We start from the raw sequence: 18027 nt of genomic DNA, 5'->3' as shown, positions 1-18027 counted from the left end.
ATTTTAATCTTCTCGGTTAACCGACAATTGTCGGCTAATGAGGGTCGGTTGTCGGTCAAGAAAAATTATGATTTTCGACATCCCTAAATGCAACATTACTACCATTGACCATAACCCCCGAGTTCTCTGTGACCCTCTCTCACCTTGGATATTCAGAGTGATGTCCAGACTGCCGAGCAGCGCAGGCACCGACACAGAGCAGGCGTACGTCCCCTTATTTGAGATCTTGACGAGGGGCAGGGTGAAGGAGGCGTCCCCCCCCGGCCAGGCCCTTCAGCCTGACCCCGGTGCCCTGCGTCTGCCCCGACCGGCTGCTGTAGCTGAACAGCTTGGTCCTCTCCCCGCGATGCTGCCGGTACCACTCCACGTTGACGTTCGGCCCCCGGTGGTCGATGGCAAACTGGCACTGGAGCTTCTGTTGGGACTGTAGGCTCGCTCGCACCCATGGAGAAATGGTTTGTAGAACCATGGTGGCTGGAAAAGCACATGATGACACAGAAGCACACAGATACACTTTTAAACAAGGGTTATAACGGTTTGCCAATACAGTGGTAGACGGATCAATAAGCGTGCCTTACCGCAAGCTGTGTATTGACGCGCGGCGGCATTAAAACTAATTGAGGTGTAGTTGCACCGTTGACCACCAGGTGTCATCTGTGAGCATCCTTGAGATCAAGTGTTGCAGGTGAATGTGACACAATAGGGCGCGCCGGGAAGAAAACAAAAGGTAATTACGGCAGCTAAATAGGCCCCAATATAGCGTTAAAATAAAATAAAAATGTAGGCTATCATGCAAAAAGTAGCCTGTAATGTTAATTTAATTTCGGACCGTCTGAATATGTTTTATTTATAGAGAGCGAGGCGAACCAACAACAAGCAGAGAAAGAGAAACGGAGATCTGAGAGTTTCTTCATTGCCCAACCGTGACAGCAGCGAGAAAAAGGGAGCTGGATATATCATTTTTCAAAATGATTTACATGGACTGCGGGCGCTATTAGAAAAGGGTGATGGATTTGTCTTGTCAGCTGACATTTGGACAAATAGGAGAGGGCACAGCTTCCTGGGCATCGTGGCCAGTTTCATTGACGGGACGTTCAAGGGGCACACCGTTCTGTTAGGCTGTGATCACATACAGTGTCACCATACCGCTGATCGCATTTACCAAAAGTATGAAAGAATTGGAACGTGCAACGACGTGTTATTCGTGTCATATGCGGGGCAGGTGTTGAAACTGAAAGTAAGACTAGCGCCATCCAGCAGAGAGAGGGAAGGAGGGGATGGTGGGCATGTCTGGACATGTCTGGATGCATGCAGGGGCAGGTGTTGCGAGTCATCCTGGAGCAGATGCAGCAGAAATATGACGCAACCCAGAGGATTATGCTGAAAGTAACTCTTCTGGACCCAAGATACCGGGCGGAAAACATGGATCCCACCGATCTAAGTGATACCCAAGCTGAGCTGGTAGCAGAGATTGTGGCAGCAGTCGGCCCCGCTGCACGCGTGAGAGTGGAGGGTGAAGAAGACGAGTCAGGTGCTTCCACGTCTGGAGCTGTGCCAAAGAAAAAGAAAGCTTCCCCAGCAGCAGCCGCGGTCCCTATGATCAGAGAGCCAAAGTCGAGATGACCAGGAACCTGTGATCGATGGAGAAGAAAACCCACTAGCCTGGTGGAAAGATAACCAGGCACGGCTGCCACTCATGGCCGGCTTGGCAGGGAAATATTTGTGTATTTGTGCCACCAGTGTACCATCCGAGCGTGTGTTCAGCACAGCAGGGATTGTTGCAATGCCACTCCGAAGCAAATTATTGCCCGAAAAGGTAAAGCTGTTGGTATTCTTGGCCAGAAACCTGTAATGGTAAAACGAAGCAAAAAGGCTAATGGCTAAAGGCCTATAGCCTATTTAACCAAGCCCAAAATGTTTAATTTCGAATTCCTTTAAGTTTATAAGATCGTGTGGTGGGCTTGTGTTGTTTAAATCCCTGAAGTTCGTTAATACAAGCTTAATTCATTTAAGATAATTGCATAATTCGTTTTGTATTTATTTTACACAGCAATATCTACTGGTTAATTTTACCAGGCTAATTTATTTTTATTTTTGTGTGTGAAATGATGAAGGTTTTCCCAATGTCCCACTAGGGTTGTCTTTTTGCAAATAGAAAGTGATCTTGTTACGAAACACCTTAGTTTTGTTACAACAATTCCTGAAGTTTGATACATGCTTAATTCGTTTATTTAAGATAATTGCATAATTAGTTTTGTAGTCTATTTATTTTACGATAAATGATGAAGGTTTTCCCAATGTGCACAGGGTTGTGTTTTTGCAAATAAAAAGTGTTCTTGTACGGAAACAAGCTTGTTTCTTTTATTTCTGTTTATTATTTATATATTATTCTATATTTTAGAAGTATATTTTTATGTTTACATTTTCTCAGTTTCTGGGATAGTCGGACAAGTGAACATGAAGGAAGAGTAGAGACTTATGGAACCCTGACTGAAGACGTTTGTTTATTCATGTAGCCTAATTAAAAACATTTTCAATGATAGCCTGAGGTGTCTGACTGCTGAATGTAGCCTATTAAAGGCCTTTGGCCTAACTGCAAAGTGCAAACTCAGCAAGCAACAATAAATTAAACAAATAGCCTATAGCAGCATTATTGGGCACCTAAGTAAATACATGCACTGTCTGGCATGCCTAGAATGTCTCTAGAACGTGAAATTAAATAACTTGAAAACTAATAAATGAAGAATCACTTGTAAAAAATTTTTTTAATAAAGTGGCTGGCTGCTCGGTTCTGCCCGTTTTCGTTTAGCATTTATTTGCGTCGGGACTTCACTGCATTGAACTGCTCCGCTGCATGTGCAAAGTTGAAGGCCTCCAAACCCTTTCCACAACTTGCTGTGGCTCTGCAGGGACACTGGAGACTGGAATTAGGGGAGGGGGATGGAGGGTGGAATGTTTCACCCCTATTAGACCCTAGACCCTGTCTATTGTCTCATGTGGCCAACCTATTGAAATGTAAATAAAGGAACGGGGCAGTCCGGGGCGGCAGTCCCGATGAGAATAGGCCTACAGTAGCCTATATTACAATAGGCTATATATAAAATCTGTGGCTTTCAAGGCCTATATTGTTTGATAAAAATATGTTTTCAGACAATGGGCACGGCGCGCGCGCACACACACACACACACACACACACACACACACACACACACACACACACACACACACAGCTCCCCTACGAGAACCGCAGGCTCTGCGCACGCTGCTGTGCCTGTTGAGCGACGTGACGGGCGGCCAGCGTGGCCGAGAACCAGATGACAAATAAATAAAGTAGCTACTCTCACCTCTTGATTAAGGTGTAGGCTATGGGAGTTATTTATTTTATTTATAATAATACAGATATTTATAATAAAACATATATTATAGTTTTTATGGTAGCCTAGCCTATATTATTATTATGGCCCTCTGCAGCTGTACTAAATACGAATAAAGCAAGGCCATAAAAAATCGTTTTTAGCTGCTGAATAAACAAATAGATAAATACACAAATAAAATAAATAATAATAAACAATAAAAAAAAACGATTTTAGACGGACAAGCCCGTCTTTTATTGTCACACGGTTACACATCAACACATGCACGGAGGGCCACAAACACACACATGCTGACGGTGGCCGGTGAAATTTGTCCTCTGCATTTAACCCATCCTGGCTTTGTCCTTTCCTCCGGGGGGCAGGCCAGGAGCAGTGGTCGCTTTCTCGTACAGCGCCCGGGGACCGACTTCGGATGTTGTCGTCACTGGTCGGATGACGATGACGATCTGATCTTCTGCATGTTTTTAATGGGGGGGGGGGTTATATACGGAGGAACCCCCCTGGGGGAGCACGGGGAGAACATGCAAACTCCACACAGACAGAAAGGCCCTTACGACGAGATACCCCACCTGGGCAGTAGGCACTGAAGATATGGGGGGAACACAACCACAGCGCCCGCAGTGTCCCAGGCGAGAATCGAACTCAGGACCTTCTGACTGCGAGGCGACGGCTCTACCACTGAGCCACCAGGGCCAGTATATAGGCTACAAGCCATACTGCTATAGTCTAGAGGGAACAAATAAAAGGAGCTGAATTGCCGTGGAGTGCGCAGTAGTTTTAATGCGGTTGATTACAGACTTCTCTCTAGGCTATTGCTTTAAGGGATGCGGCCGCGCGCCGGTCAAGCCACTGCTGTTATTTGTAGTAACAATGTACAAATACACACACAAAGGATACTGTTGGCAGAGTACATGAAACATTCCACCCCCCATCGCAAGTGATTTTATTCTGCATGTAGAATATTCAGCAGGAATGCACAAATGTCACACAAAGGAATAATAATAATAATAATAATAATAATAATAATAATAATAATAATAATAGGGAAATACGTGTGTTCGAACACACTCGCCGCACACAGCGGCGAGTGCACAGCGCTGCTGTGTGTGTCAGTGTGTGTGTGCGCGTGTGCATTTAGTGTGATTCGAGTAAATCTTATGACGTGATAAGATCATTAATTCATTTTAGCACCGCGCGCTCCGCTCTCTTCAATGAGGAAATGGAAATCCAGACCTTGTAGAAAAGTGTCGATTTTCGGGGTTAGGGTTGAAAGTAATTATCTCTCTTTTCAGAGGCACACAGTTACTCACATAAGACCCTACATTTAATAGTTAATTTAATAGTTCGTTTGTGGATTTGGTTTCCAGGGACTTTAATCATCAAGGGGAGACAAAACACGATTGATTGATTTGATTTTCGTAGGCTGAGAGCGAGAGCCTCCCTGCTTGCTGCATATACTGTACTGTAGGTAGTTGTGCACTGCCGCCCCCTAGTGTCCCACTTTGATACCACATACTAACGGCAAACAGAATTAACGCCGCGTTGCGGTAAAAGACGCTTATTGATCCGTCTACCACTGTACATGCATTGGGAGATGCAACAGTGATTTCCAAAGTTGAAAAAGTGACTTGTCCAATGATCGCCGAGGGGGACTAATGATTAGCCAATCAGCATCAATAAACAGATTAGCCAATCAGCATCAATAAACAGCGCAAAGGGTGGGACTAACGCTGTTGTCAAGCTGTCGGACCAAACAACAATGGTGACTGCGATAGACGCTGCTATCAAGGCTGATCTAAATCGATTAAAAGTACCAATTACAAACGGCAGTCTGCTTTGAAGACATTTATTCAAAGGGGAAATGTTTGTTTTGTTCTCTCAACTGGATTATATTCAGGCAGATATGTTGGTCTCTAGTGGGGAGAGTTGCAGCAGCACATGCTAGCACATGCTTCCTCCGACACATGTGCAGTCGTCAGCCGCTTGTTTTCACCTGACAGCGAGGAGTTTCACCAGCAGGACATAGCGCGTCGGAGGATCACCTTATTCCACCCAGTTCCCCTCCCCCCCAAACAGGCACCCAGACCGACCGTCTCTGTCCCCGATGACGGGCTGGCTGAGGTAGTCCTCCTGCACGAGGGTGTGCCTGAGGAAGCTTGTGAGGGTGAACAGGCCCTGGCTGTGTCTGAGCGTGCAGGTGAACCACAGGTCGTAGTCCTGGGCCCCATGGCCCGGCCAGCACACCTGGATGCCCCTTGTGCTGAACCACCGCAGCTCACACTCCAGCTGCTCTTCATCCACCCCCTCCACATACCCCTGCAGGTCCACCTTAGACACTGCAGGAGAGTAGAATAGAATAGAATAGAGAAAGTTGAGTAAATACAGTTGTTTGAAGGAGAGATGTATCAATGTAAACTAAAAATGCAGTAGATAATCCAAAGCAAATATTTAAATAAAAATACAACATTTTATTTCCTAATGATTTGAATTGTGTGGTTTTTATGCAAATAACCAATAGATGACAATAACAAAGTAAAAGGATAACATTTTGAATTTTGTACAGTTTACACTGACTTGAGGATGGGTGAAATTCTTTTTTCATACGGTTTCCGGGACAGTGGTGAAAAAAGTGAGTCTGGAACCTTGAATAAGGCTCTCACATTGTGTTACCCAAGCTTTTAACCAGCGCTGTTGTACTTTTGCATTTCTTTTGGTGAAAGTAATGCAAAAGTAATGTAATAAGTTTACTCTAATACACAGTGTAAAGAAACATTAATTTCAAATGAAAGTTACCATTACATTTTGAAAGTAACTTGCCCAACACATAATAGAATAGAATAGAATAGAATAGATCAGAGTTTTCAAAGTAGGATGCGGGCATCCCCAAGCAGTTTCAGGGGAGGCTCAGCGATTGGAAGTGAAAAGATATTAAATTAGTTATTACATTAATTATCAAACGGAGATCACATAGAATAGCTTAAATGTATGTGATTTGGTTAAAGATAGTTCAGAGATACCGTCATTTTGGGGGGAATTTTACTGTTTTCCCCTACATTTCCAGAGTCGGAAACAAATTAAATCTTGTTATGTATTTGGTGTAGTCTGATGAGTCTGACGTATAACACTAACAGCAATATCAGGCTGTATATGGGATAAAATTACATCATCATGAACATCCCATAGGCATCCAGGAATGGAGCGAGGGGGCGCCTTTTTCCCAAGCTTTGTCTGGGGGGGATCACACAGTCACAGACTTTGAAAAGCCCTGGAATAGATAGTTGTCAGTGTCTAGCTCAAAGCCATACCCATGAGCAGGAAGGTGGTGATGCAGGGGTTAACAGGAGGGTCTCCTCTGTGGCCAAACTGCAGCACAGCGTCTCTGTGGATGAACTGGGTCTCCATGTGGCCTTCCTGGTTCAAAAACACCCGCTCATCAAAGAACACAGGGCAGCCAGGACGTCTGAGACAGACACAGCTAGCAGTGCTAGCTAGCACGAGTAGACAAGGGCCAGAGCTGCCAAGTCTCACCCATTGAGAGTGAGAGTCACGCAATTTAACCTCTTCACACGCGCACACGCCACACTTGCTATTTCACACGCTCATAAATGTTCCCCTGTCACTTCTTATATTTCCATAACTCGCGGCTTGCCGTAGTTCGAGTCTGTCACAGGGTGAGCCCGCCCTATTCTGCCTCTGATTGGCTGACCGATATTCTTACCCTAACTTTAACCAATCATCAGTCCCCCCTGCCTTCATCTAACCAGAGCCGTATCGAGGATGTTGCGTATCGGATAGCGTCTTCACTTCACGTGAAGGCTCAGGTAGGAGCTGGCGTTATATCCGTGAAAATGGCAGAGTGTTTGATGGGAAATGCAACCCGACTACAGCGAGGAGAACATGTTCCTACAGCCAAAGAACTTAAAGCTACATACGAGGGATTGGATAAATATTGTTGTTCCATTGCAACATCAACACAGAAATCCGCCATTTTGTCCTGGAGGAGACACTTCTGATTGGCTGTCATGTTTCTCTGCTGTTGTCCCATTGGCCAAGCGGGTGTTTTTTCAGACCAAAATGGCGGCAGAGCTGTTTCCAAAAAAAGTAGTATATCTACTCTTGCCTTCAACACTCTTTGCTCCAGCTAAGTTGCGTTCAAGTGCTGCTGGGAATGTTCGAGACATGACCATCAAACCTGGAAAACAAGACGTTCTGCAACTTAACATTCTAAATGAACGATTTACATCGACAAAAATTCTTCCATTTTGCTTAATTTCAACAATATGGTTGTTGTTTTACATCCCTGCACTACACCACTTCAATCAATATTTGCAGTACGCCCGGAAAAGATGTGAATCCCCGAAGTTTAGAGTGTTCTCCCATTGAGTTATTGTTTAGAGAGGCTGATTATTGGGGCCAGCGCTGCCGCAACTGACCACTGCGAGGCGCATTCGGTTTCCAAAAATAGCCGGAGTGACTCTCTTTCCTTCCACGCTCTTTGCTACGGTGTCCGTAATAGCTCAATATCGACCACTGTGGAAAGATTGTTTGTGATGCGAGCTTCTGTCTAGCGCTAGGTTGTTAGCACTGCAGTCGACTCGACTATGCGTTATAGTTCAACGTTCTAGATAGCCGTTTTAAGAAATACGCGTCATTTAAACCTGTTCACCTGGCTGCATATTGTTTTATTTCGAGGTGGAAATGGCTGCGGCATAATTTGCTCACATGTGGTCGTATTGACCTATACACTTGTGCTAACGCTAGCTTGTTTAGCAAGCTTGTTTGTTTACTTGTTTACTAAGTGCCTCCCCACTCTGGCTCCTCTGCACGGATTTCCATTGTAATTTCAGTTCAACTAACGTTAGGGAGTGCCGCACGTATAAGGTAAGGCGAAAAGGCTAATTTGTTATTATCTATTTGGAAAGCAGGGTCAAATAACCCTAGTCTCTAAACAGTAAAGTGTCACAATGCTTTTGAATTTAATTACAAATTAAGTAAGGCTCTGTTAACGTTAAGCCTCGGGGTTTTAGATACCCATTGAACCAAGAACAACCTTCCACCTAACGATAACTTTCCAAATCTCTCAAACAAGTCTGACACCATAAATTGGCTGCTGAGCCCAACATCAGCTGTGTAGTAACGTTACTTTTACAGCAGAGGGCGTGTTGCCTCCTGGTAGCATGAGAAAGTAACAATTCAGTAACTAGTCACATACATTATTTACATACAGTTTTTCCGATCAACTCAACAGGGTTGTTGTTCAGCATAGCTTTACCCACTGACAATCTTTTATTTACAGTTTTAAAAGATTTCCTCAATATGTTTCCCAGTTAGGCTTTGGTGTTGTTTTTTCCTCATTTTAGATGGTTATAATGCATTCCTAAATCCTCTTCCACTCCAGAATAGAATTATATTGTTCAATGTAACGTTACACAGCATGCTGCACTATGGCCCCTAACTAGATGTTCTAGAAATTAATGTACCAGTCCAGTCCACTAGCCCCCAATTAAGTTATAGATGGCTTTGAGCCGCTCTTGTTTTATATCTTCTTATTATTAAAGCCTTACCACAGCAGTACAACAGACCCTTTTGCACAGATTTCTACTTATTTCCCATACTCTGTTTTTGTAAATGTATCCCCTTTCATTTGCTTTTAATAGACACTATTATGTGTGGATCTATTTTTTTTTATATACATCAAATGCACAACCTGTTAATCTGCAGATGTGTATTTTTCTTGTATGCAGGTATTTTTAACCATGCTCTGACTTTTTTCTCTCTCAGTTTGAGGCTATTATGTTTTTAATAATACAACAAAATAGACAATATTTTTCCAGTTTTTTGTGTGGCTTTGGCTTTGAACCACCGACCGTAAATATGGATAGTGATTCTGGTAACATCCTGACCTTTGACCTTTGCCTCCAGATGTTTTTGGTGGGACTGACCGGCGGTATCGCCTCAGGGAAGAGCACAGTGTCTTCAATGCTGCGGGAGCTCGGATGCCCCATCATTGATGCTGATGTGGTGGCCAGGAAAGGTAGGCCACTCCCTCTCTCTATCTGTTAATTTCACCAGCTGGTTGACGATTAGCTGTGTGAGTGCATGAGATTGGGTCAGGTGGTGGGTGTTGGATCTCTGAGGTGGTAGAGCAGGAATCAAGAGCCTCAAAATGGTTGCTGTGAAAAGGGCCTATTCTGAGATGGAGCTAGAACATGTTTCCGTTGAAAGAGAATGAGCCAATAAGGTGAGGCAAGAACACGCTGCTCCATAAAGGTTTTGCTTGCCCCTGTGTTACTTCATGCACATTCACATTTGTGAATCTCAACAATACACTTTTTCCTTATCTGTGTACGCTTACCTGGTAACTGATTGTATTATTGAATGTAGTTCAGGTTTGACTGTATTTATATGCCATGGCCGCCCGACTCGGCACAACGCTGTATACTTTGCTATAGAAAAATTTAAATGTCTCAAATTTTAGATAATAAAGATAAATAGATATACCAGACAGACAATAGAGATATTAGATGTATGTTTCATAGCTGATTTTGGGGAATGGATTGAAAGTACCTGCATTTAATTGTATCAGCCACACAGTAGAATTAAGACCCTATTTAAAATATGTCTTCACATACCACCTGTCAGCCTTTTGAAGCTGGATTCTGCCAGGTTGCACCGTCTTTTGGGGGCGAGGGGGAGGCATGTTAACTCGGCCCATCTACAGTGGCTATTCAGTTCTCAATTATAGCCCCGCAAAGCAGCACAGTCAGCTCATCCTGGGCCATCTCTCCTGAGGAGTACGTGTTCGCCGCCCTCAACCGCTACATCGTCATGCTGTTCCTCCTGCTGCTGAGGCTCATTGGCCTCTGCCGCTGACCTTGAAAGCTTTGAAAAGTTTGTGAATTTGGGAGGGGGGATAAGGCCTTGAAAATAGAAAAGGAAATAGACATGGGTCATTGAAAGTGCTTGAATTTATATATTTTGTGCAAGTAGGCTATAGAAATTGCATTTCTTTTGTTTTTTTTATCTCAAAGATTTTCATGTAAATAAATGTATGTTATGTCAGTATCTAATCTACATTATAACCATTTTCTGGAAATGAAAAGATTCAAATACAAGCAGAACATTGGAATTGGAAACAATATCCACTCATTTGAGGATATTCCAGAATAGCGTTCCGACACTAGTATGTGAACACAGATGTGAACAGCTAGGTTTAATGACAAATATGGAATATCACCCAAGGAAATACCACGGTTTAATGCCAACAGATAAACCATACAGATTTGTTGTAATTGTGAACACAAATAAGGGAGCGGACATGGTTTTCAAGTATAACACAATGTACAACTTTTATTCAAAGACAGGATTGAAAAATATAGGTCACTTGTATTCACTTCAGACAAGACAGGACACTACGTTAAAGTCTGAAATTTACCTAGATTTGCTATAAGAATTGACATTTCAGCTAGTCACCTGATGTCACTATTAATGGACAGTACAGTAGTAAAGATTTTGAAAATTTTGATTAATCAATCCAAGTCAGAAACAACATGTGCTGTGAGCCTTTTAGAATTCAAAAACCTTACTTCCAACAATTAACTAGCCTGCACTAACTACTGCAAAGTAACGTGTACAAATATTGAATGTATAAATGTAATAATAAGTATGTCGGACTTTAAGATTGTGCCTTGCTTGTCAGCAAGCACAATAATAAAACAATCAAAAGCTTTGTCAGATGGCATCTAGAGGGCGTCTTTGACTAAGAGATGCAGTTACATACATTGACTGTAAAGTTACATAGGCTATTGAAGTGCAAAATTAAAAAGTTGGTCAATATCGCTCCCTTATGTCACATCCTGTGTTACAGGATTTGTAAAGTCAAGTCAACTTTATTTATAGAGCACATTTACACCACTGGGCAGTGGGCACACCTGAATCCAAAATGTCTTCATATTGCACAACATGCGGCCCAACGTTTGCATTTGGTTGACACAAAATCATCTGTGAATGATCAATCGCGAGATTATGCCAATATATATATATATATAATATATAAATGAGTCCAGTAGTAGGGTCACTTTGGGCCTAGGGTGTTCATAGTGAAGTGAATATGAGCATCAGTGCAGACTTCGCTTTGTTTGCTGTAGTTGGTTGGGTCAACAAACCACACCGCAGGTCTGTTGTTACAGGCCTGAGACTCAGAACATCATGGCTGCCTGTGAACGCAGCCTGAAGCCCCACTCTGTAACACAGAACATCATGGCTGCCTGTGAACGCAGCCTGAAGCCCCACTCTGTAACACAGTGGAGTTCACTCTCCTCACTAACAGGGCTGGAAATGAGTGTAACCGAATGAATGTGAGTCCTCGTGAGTCCCGAGTGGTAGCGAGTAGGGCTGGGCGATATCGCCTCTAAAGAATATCTCGATATTTTTCGGCTATATCGCGATATAGATATCGGCTGGTTTGGGGTTAATATCAGTTGTAGTTCATTACACAGGAGGCTGGTTTGCGGTTAATATCAGTTGTAGTTGGTTACACAGGAGGCTGGGTTGGGGTTAATATTAGGGGTGTAAAAAAATCGATTATAAGATGCATCGCGATGCGGACGTGCACGATTCTGCATCGATTCACAAATGCCAAAAATCGATTATTATTATTATTTTTTATAATCAAAGAAAATATAATGGAAGTACATGCATTTGTTTATTTTAATTATGGATCATAATACAATGCAATTCCAAATGCACTTTATTTTAAAAGTAGCCACACAGTGAGAAAAAATAAATCATGTGTTGGGGGGAAAAAAAGTGATGCATCGATTTAAGATGCATCGATAATCGTAATCGAATTGAATCGTAGCCCTCTGAATCATAATCGAATCGTGAGGCCAGTGAAGATTCACAGCCCTAATTCATATCCCTGTATACATGATAAAGTACTAGTATCCCGGTTACTGGTTACTGCATGCTATCTGCGCAGGCGCCTGTGATGTTTACAACACAAACATCACCTGCATGCTCGCTCGTATCTGGTGCGTGATGTCATTCACCTTTTTGGGCCAAGACACTGCGGGATTCCCTGGGATTCCCTCTTCTTCACGGGTGCCTGGTCTCCGTTCACGCGCTGCTTCCTTCCTTCATTGTAGGCAGCACCTCTGCACAGCATTTCAATGCTTTACTCACCTCACTGAAAGACAAAACTGTTTCCTCATCGCTCCACAAGTGTTTGACATTTTCTGTTGCATCGTTTGGCTGAAGCTGCGCCTGCGCAGGCATTCAGCAGCTGCGCAGGCATTCAGCAGCTGCGCAGGCATTCAGCAGCGGTAAGAAACCAGGATAAGATGTATACATTACATGCAACAGTATCCCGGTTTCTCTCAGAAGCGGCATAAGGGCTGATCTAGGTTTCTGATATCAGGATATGATTTTTACATGATGCGCAAACACAAAAACCCCATCATAACCGGGATACTCGTTGTGTCCTGCTAGGGATGCCACGGTGTTGACATTTTCCCACCGGGTAATAAACACGTCTCAGCACCGGTGTTACCGGTTACACCGTGTAAAAAAACAAAAAACAGACTCCAGAGCTGCTCAGCAGTCCTCACGGTCCGGAGTTTTAATTTAACTGCTCTCAGTCACACCCGTCAAGATAGTCACCAATGCAAGCGTGGTAGGGATGTCAGGTTAACCACAGAGAATAGTTTGGAGCAGTTACGTTTGTCGGTCTATAAATTAGGCTACTTTGCACACAGTCCTTTCTACCCCATGTTTCTCCCCCAGTCAGTCAGCCCCTCCCATCCCTGCTGCTGTGCGCTGTTGTGAGCGCTGTCTGTCAGCCTCACATAACGGTGTTCAGTGGTGCTGGTGGTAATGTAGTCACATGCCAACGTTCATGTCTCAAACCAGCTAAAGTTAACATGCTAGCTTTCTTGACAAAAAATCTGTGAGTGTTGGAGGGAGAGAGGAATGGAGGGGTAAAGGTTTGTCACAAGTTTTAAATCAAAGAATTAATTTGGATACATAGGTAAAACACAGCTTGTTCAGCTGAAGCCATGCACTTCAAGTGTTGTTAGATAGCTGCCCTTACATTGTAGAGAATCCAGTCAGTGCACAGTAGTAGTGAAAATCCAGTCAGTGTTTTTCATGTTTCAAAAACATTTAAAAAATGTTTTTAGTTTGTTTTTTCGCAGGCAACATTTTTTTGTTTTTATTGGCGGTGGAAAGGTTTGAAAGAAGGCTGCGTAAGGCATGCCACATTAAGTGTGGCATGGCATTAAGGTTTTATTTGTTCTGCACTTTATTCAATTCGCCTTTTGATTGTATGGTGTAACATTTTAAATGCTGCTACCTATTTTTGTTTGAAAGGTCTTGGAAAGAAAGACATTAACAAAGCTGGAATTGTTTTTTGTTTTATTGTTAAAAACGACTTGAGTTGTGTCTCACACTGAGACAGAAAATTGCAGCTGTTTGAAAAGCAAATAAATAAATGTTGCTGGAAGCAATCAAAGTTCTCATCCTTGCATTATAATGTAAAGCAGTTTGTTGATTGTGATGTTTGAATATGGTAGGCAAATGCTCCATTGTGTTTTACATTTATTACAGTTAATATTGCACTGAAACTTGAATTACAAAAAAATCGAAATTAAATCGAAATCGCAATATCAGTCAGAAAAATCGCAATTAGATTTTTTACCCAAATCGTTCAGCCCTAACCATGATGTGCAAAGAATAACATTGATCTGGAAGCGAAAAGATGCTTTGCACCAGACTATATTCAATTTGAGTAAAAAGTGGTTCCTATAATGAAGCTGTAGGCTAACTGTTCATGATTATTTGCAAACTTTAACCCTGACACAATAGTTTTGGTTATATATATATATATATATATATATATAGGCTATATATTATCCTATATTATACACAAATACACACATGGTATATTATGACTAAATAATAGGGGGGGGGGATCAATTGTATTTGACTAATACAAGGCTATTTTTTTTGTCATCACATCATTGAGCCTGTAATGTTAAGCAATTAAAAAAAATCAAAATATGTCCAGATGTACAAAGTTTCTCAACAATGTCATATTGATGGTGAGCCTCTATAGCCTACTAATATGTCCTTGTTTGTATTTGTATGATCCACAGGGATTGTATGTGATGTGAAGCAGGTGTGCTCGCAAACCTACATCATGAGAACTTCTGACGAGTCCATCAAATTACACGAAGACATCCAGAAACTTATTAAGCAAATTCATTCATTATCCAGTGAGGATAAAACGACACATTCAAGGGCGAAGAGTGGCACCAACCTGAAGCCCACTTCAGAGGAGCAACCCAGTCCCTTTTCCATATTGGAGAATGTTGACTTGACTTCATATTATGGTGTTCTGAGGAGATTGTATGCGGTCTTCGGGCCGATGCTGAGAGAGAGATTCATGGAGAACCTCCCTAAGACATTAGTTTGTATCTCCTCTGGGAGAGAGGACTGCGGACTGGAGGCAGAGCTGACAAAGACGGTGGCTCTGGAATTGGGTAAACCATTTCTGACGTTCCTGTCATCTCTGAGGTCCCAGACATGCACTCGCCTGAAGACTGGCAGCAGCGATGAAGAGCCAGTCAGCTTCCTGAGATCCTACCTCAGTATGGACGCACTGCCAACAGTGGACCTAAGTGGTTTCCAGGACATGTTTGTCACTGCATTGTCAAGTCTCCATCTCTCTGGGAATCTGATATCTACTCTGAATGGCTTTGCGGATGTGGCTGTGACATATTTGTCAAAGATCTTGGTGAAGTTACTCCAAGCACCAATGGACTATATCAAAATAGGGTTACAGTTTGGAATCAAAATCCCATCTTTAGATCAAAGGGAGGAATGTCACCAAGGTAAGCTATTTTTCAGTAATATATTTTAATCTATGTAAAATACTGTGTGTGTGTGTGTGTGTGTGTTACGCCATATAATAATAGCCTATACCACAATTTTGTGCTGTGAATGAAATTGTTTCTCATTTGTTCTGTAGGTGATCTCAAGCAGCTGTTAATGTGGTAAGCCCTCACATGTAATCCAGCAAGGCCTCTTCTTTAAGATATTGTTATTAAAAGAATGCTTAATCATTTCCATATTCATTGAACATATATTGTTTTATTATAGGGGATTGAACCACAATGTGAGCTGGTCCTTTGCTAACTCAATAGTCGACATCTTCCTGGCTCCAGAGGAGGCTCCGTGCAGCTACCCGGGTCCAGACTGCCAGAGCCCACCCAGGATGTCGTTCATGCGCACCTTGGAAGGGGGGAGTAACGACAGTGACATCCTGCTGTGCGATCGCCGCAATCTGGCCGTGCTCAATGACACGCTGTGCACTGACATAACGACAAGGTGGCCAGAGGAACCCTCCACGTCTCTTCTGGCCTTCTGCCAGGCGCTGAGCGCTCTCACACCTGTGCAGGTAGAGCAAGTGTGGAGCAACACCTGTTACGCCCTTCAAGCTCTCGCGTCTCCGCTCCTCAGCAGCAGCAGGTCGTCGTCGTCGTCGGACTGCGGTTTCGGGGGCGAAGCGCCTTCCCCCGCTGTCCCCACTCCCTCGGTAACTCGGAGGAGGAGAACGGTGGTGGGGCCTCCCCCTTCTTCTCGCCAGTTCTCCAGGTTGGCCCTCAACCAGCTCCTTTGCAACTACTTCAACTGGACAGACGGTGGCGTGGTGGACGCGTGCCTGGTGACCCTGTGCAGCGATAACGATCGCGAGGAGTTTGCGAAGCACGTGTGCAACAACGGCGAGCTGATGAAGCGTCTGGTGTCGGACGAGAAGAACAGCTGGCTGTTGGGATATTGTGCCAACTCTTCTGCAGACACGTGGGTTATGGTGAGTCAGTTGTGTCACTACGAGAGCTGGATGGCCCCGCCCGCGGTGCTGGTGGACTCGTCCCCACTGACCTTCTGCTGGAGCCTGGACAGTGACAGGCTGAGGAAGCAGCTGTGTGAGAACGTGGGCTTCTTCTCCATGGTGTTCTCCAACCCTGACAATGCAGCGCTAATTCCTAACTGCACAGACATGGCTCCGGCCACACACACCAACACCAACATCGACGCCCTCGTGGCGGACTCTTGTCACTACTCGCAGTGGCACGACGTGACACTGATCACCATGAACGTCATGTCGCTGTGCGTCCGCCAAGACGCTAAAGGTTTCGTCGCCGAGGTTTGCTCCAATGCGACCTTCCTGAATGAGCTGCTGCGTAACGACGACAACGCCTGGCTCGAAGCGCACTGCTCCGTCTCACTCAGCGCCCGGCCCACGGACCCGCCGTTGGTCTTCAACATCACAGACTGGTGTGACTACCACACGTGGGCGGCGCGGCAGATAGACCCTTCGGTGGTCGGCCTGTGTTATCAGCATGATCAGCTTGCTTTCCAGAAGAACGTCTGCTGCAACGTGCCTCTGTTTGATAAGCTGATGGTGGACCCCCGGAACGCCTGGATGAGGTCCTCCTGCACGTACAAGGAAGCCATAGAGCTCATACCACAGGTTGGTGTTTTGCGTCACGTGATGCACAATAATTACATATTGTTGTCTTACAATCCACAACAGCATTGAATTTGTATTTTGATCTGGTATTCATAACTGCCTCTGCCTTACTGTAGGTGTGCAAGTACTCGGACTGGACCCGTCCCATAATTGTGGACATGACGGAGCTAGCTCTCTGCGCTGAGCTCGACCCATTCAACTTCACCGCCAAGGTCTGCTCCAATTCCACAGTTCTCCAGAACCTCCTGGCCAATCTGGACAACACCTGGCTGCTGCAGCACTGCGCCAACCTCTCCAGTACCGCGGGACCTTCTGCCACCAACGGGTCAGAAGAAGGAGACGGCCTGAAGGGATTCAAGCCTTCAGAGCAGTGCCAGTACTCCAGCTGGGGCGTCGCCCTTCCAGACGCAATACTGGTGGCTCTGTGTTGGGATTATGACCAGGTCAATTTTGTCTCCTCGGTCTGTCCGAACGCTCCACTTCTGGCTTTCCTCACCCGTGAGCCCTCTAGTGTGTGGGTGAGCACGTTGTGTGCCACCTACACCAACTACACCAACAACACCACCACCACCACCATCACGACTCCAGAGCCTCGGCCCTGCCTGCTCCGAAAGCTGGTGAGGAGATTCAACTGGACCTGCACTGCCGACTTCACCACAGCGTGCCGGCCGGGGGCGGCTCCCTATCAGGCCATGCAGGTGGTCCTGCGCTGCTGGCTGGAGGCGATGAGGCCCCGGGTGCAGGAGCTGCTGACTCAGCGTATGGCCACGGTGTTGGAGCAGGGTGCCAGCATCACTGTGGTGATCCTGGTGGCCTTGGAGGAGAGCCAGATGACCTCGCTGCGCATCACCGAGAACATCCGACTCAAAGTGCTGGAGTCGGTTTCCGTCTATCTGGAGAAGGAGGCCGACTTTGACAACAGGAGGGTCTTGCTGCAGTGCTTTGGGGTAGGCATTTGGATTGTACAGCCCGCCATGCTTTGAAAAATGAGAAGGAAAAATAAACCGTATGTAAATGTTATTATTTTCACAATGTTTGTCTTGCAGAATGAATGAATGAGTGAATGTGGAAATCTGTTGGGGAATGGAGACCAGTGAAGTAGCTTGCAGGGTTTTCTTG

The 18027-nt window shown here is 44.5% G+C and overlaps 1 protein-coding gene across 1 annotated transcript; it reads right to left on the bottom strand.

Moving 5' to 3' along the window:
- Nucleotides 1-214: 214 nt before the first annotated feature.
- LOC310771057 (uncharacterized protein) lies at nt 215-6792 on the bottom strand (the record flags this gene model as incomplete). Its single annotated transcript, XM_083663737.1, has 3 exons — nt 6680-6792; nt 5465-5710; nt 215-474 (listed from the first exon to the last, which is right to left on the bottom strand). The coding sequence occupies exons 1-3, from the start codon at nt 6774-6776 to the stop codon at nt 215-217; spliced, it is 603 nt and encodes a 200-aa protein (XP_083519863.1). The 5' UTR covers nt 6777-6792.
- Nucleotides 6793-18027: the final 11235 nt, after the last annotated feature.

Source organism: Poromitra crassiceps, assembly GCF_964638095.1.
Source record: "Poromitra crassiceps genome assembly, contig: HAP1_SCAFFOLD_323, whole genome shotgun sequence".
In the NCBI taxonomy this organism is placed as follows: domain Eukaryota; kingdom Metazoa; phylum Chordata; class Actinopteri; order Beryciformes; family Melamphaidae; genus Poromitra; species Poromitra crassiceps.
This window is presented reverse-complemented; position numbering and strand designations above follow the sequence as displayed.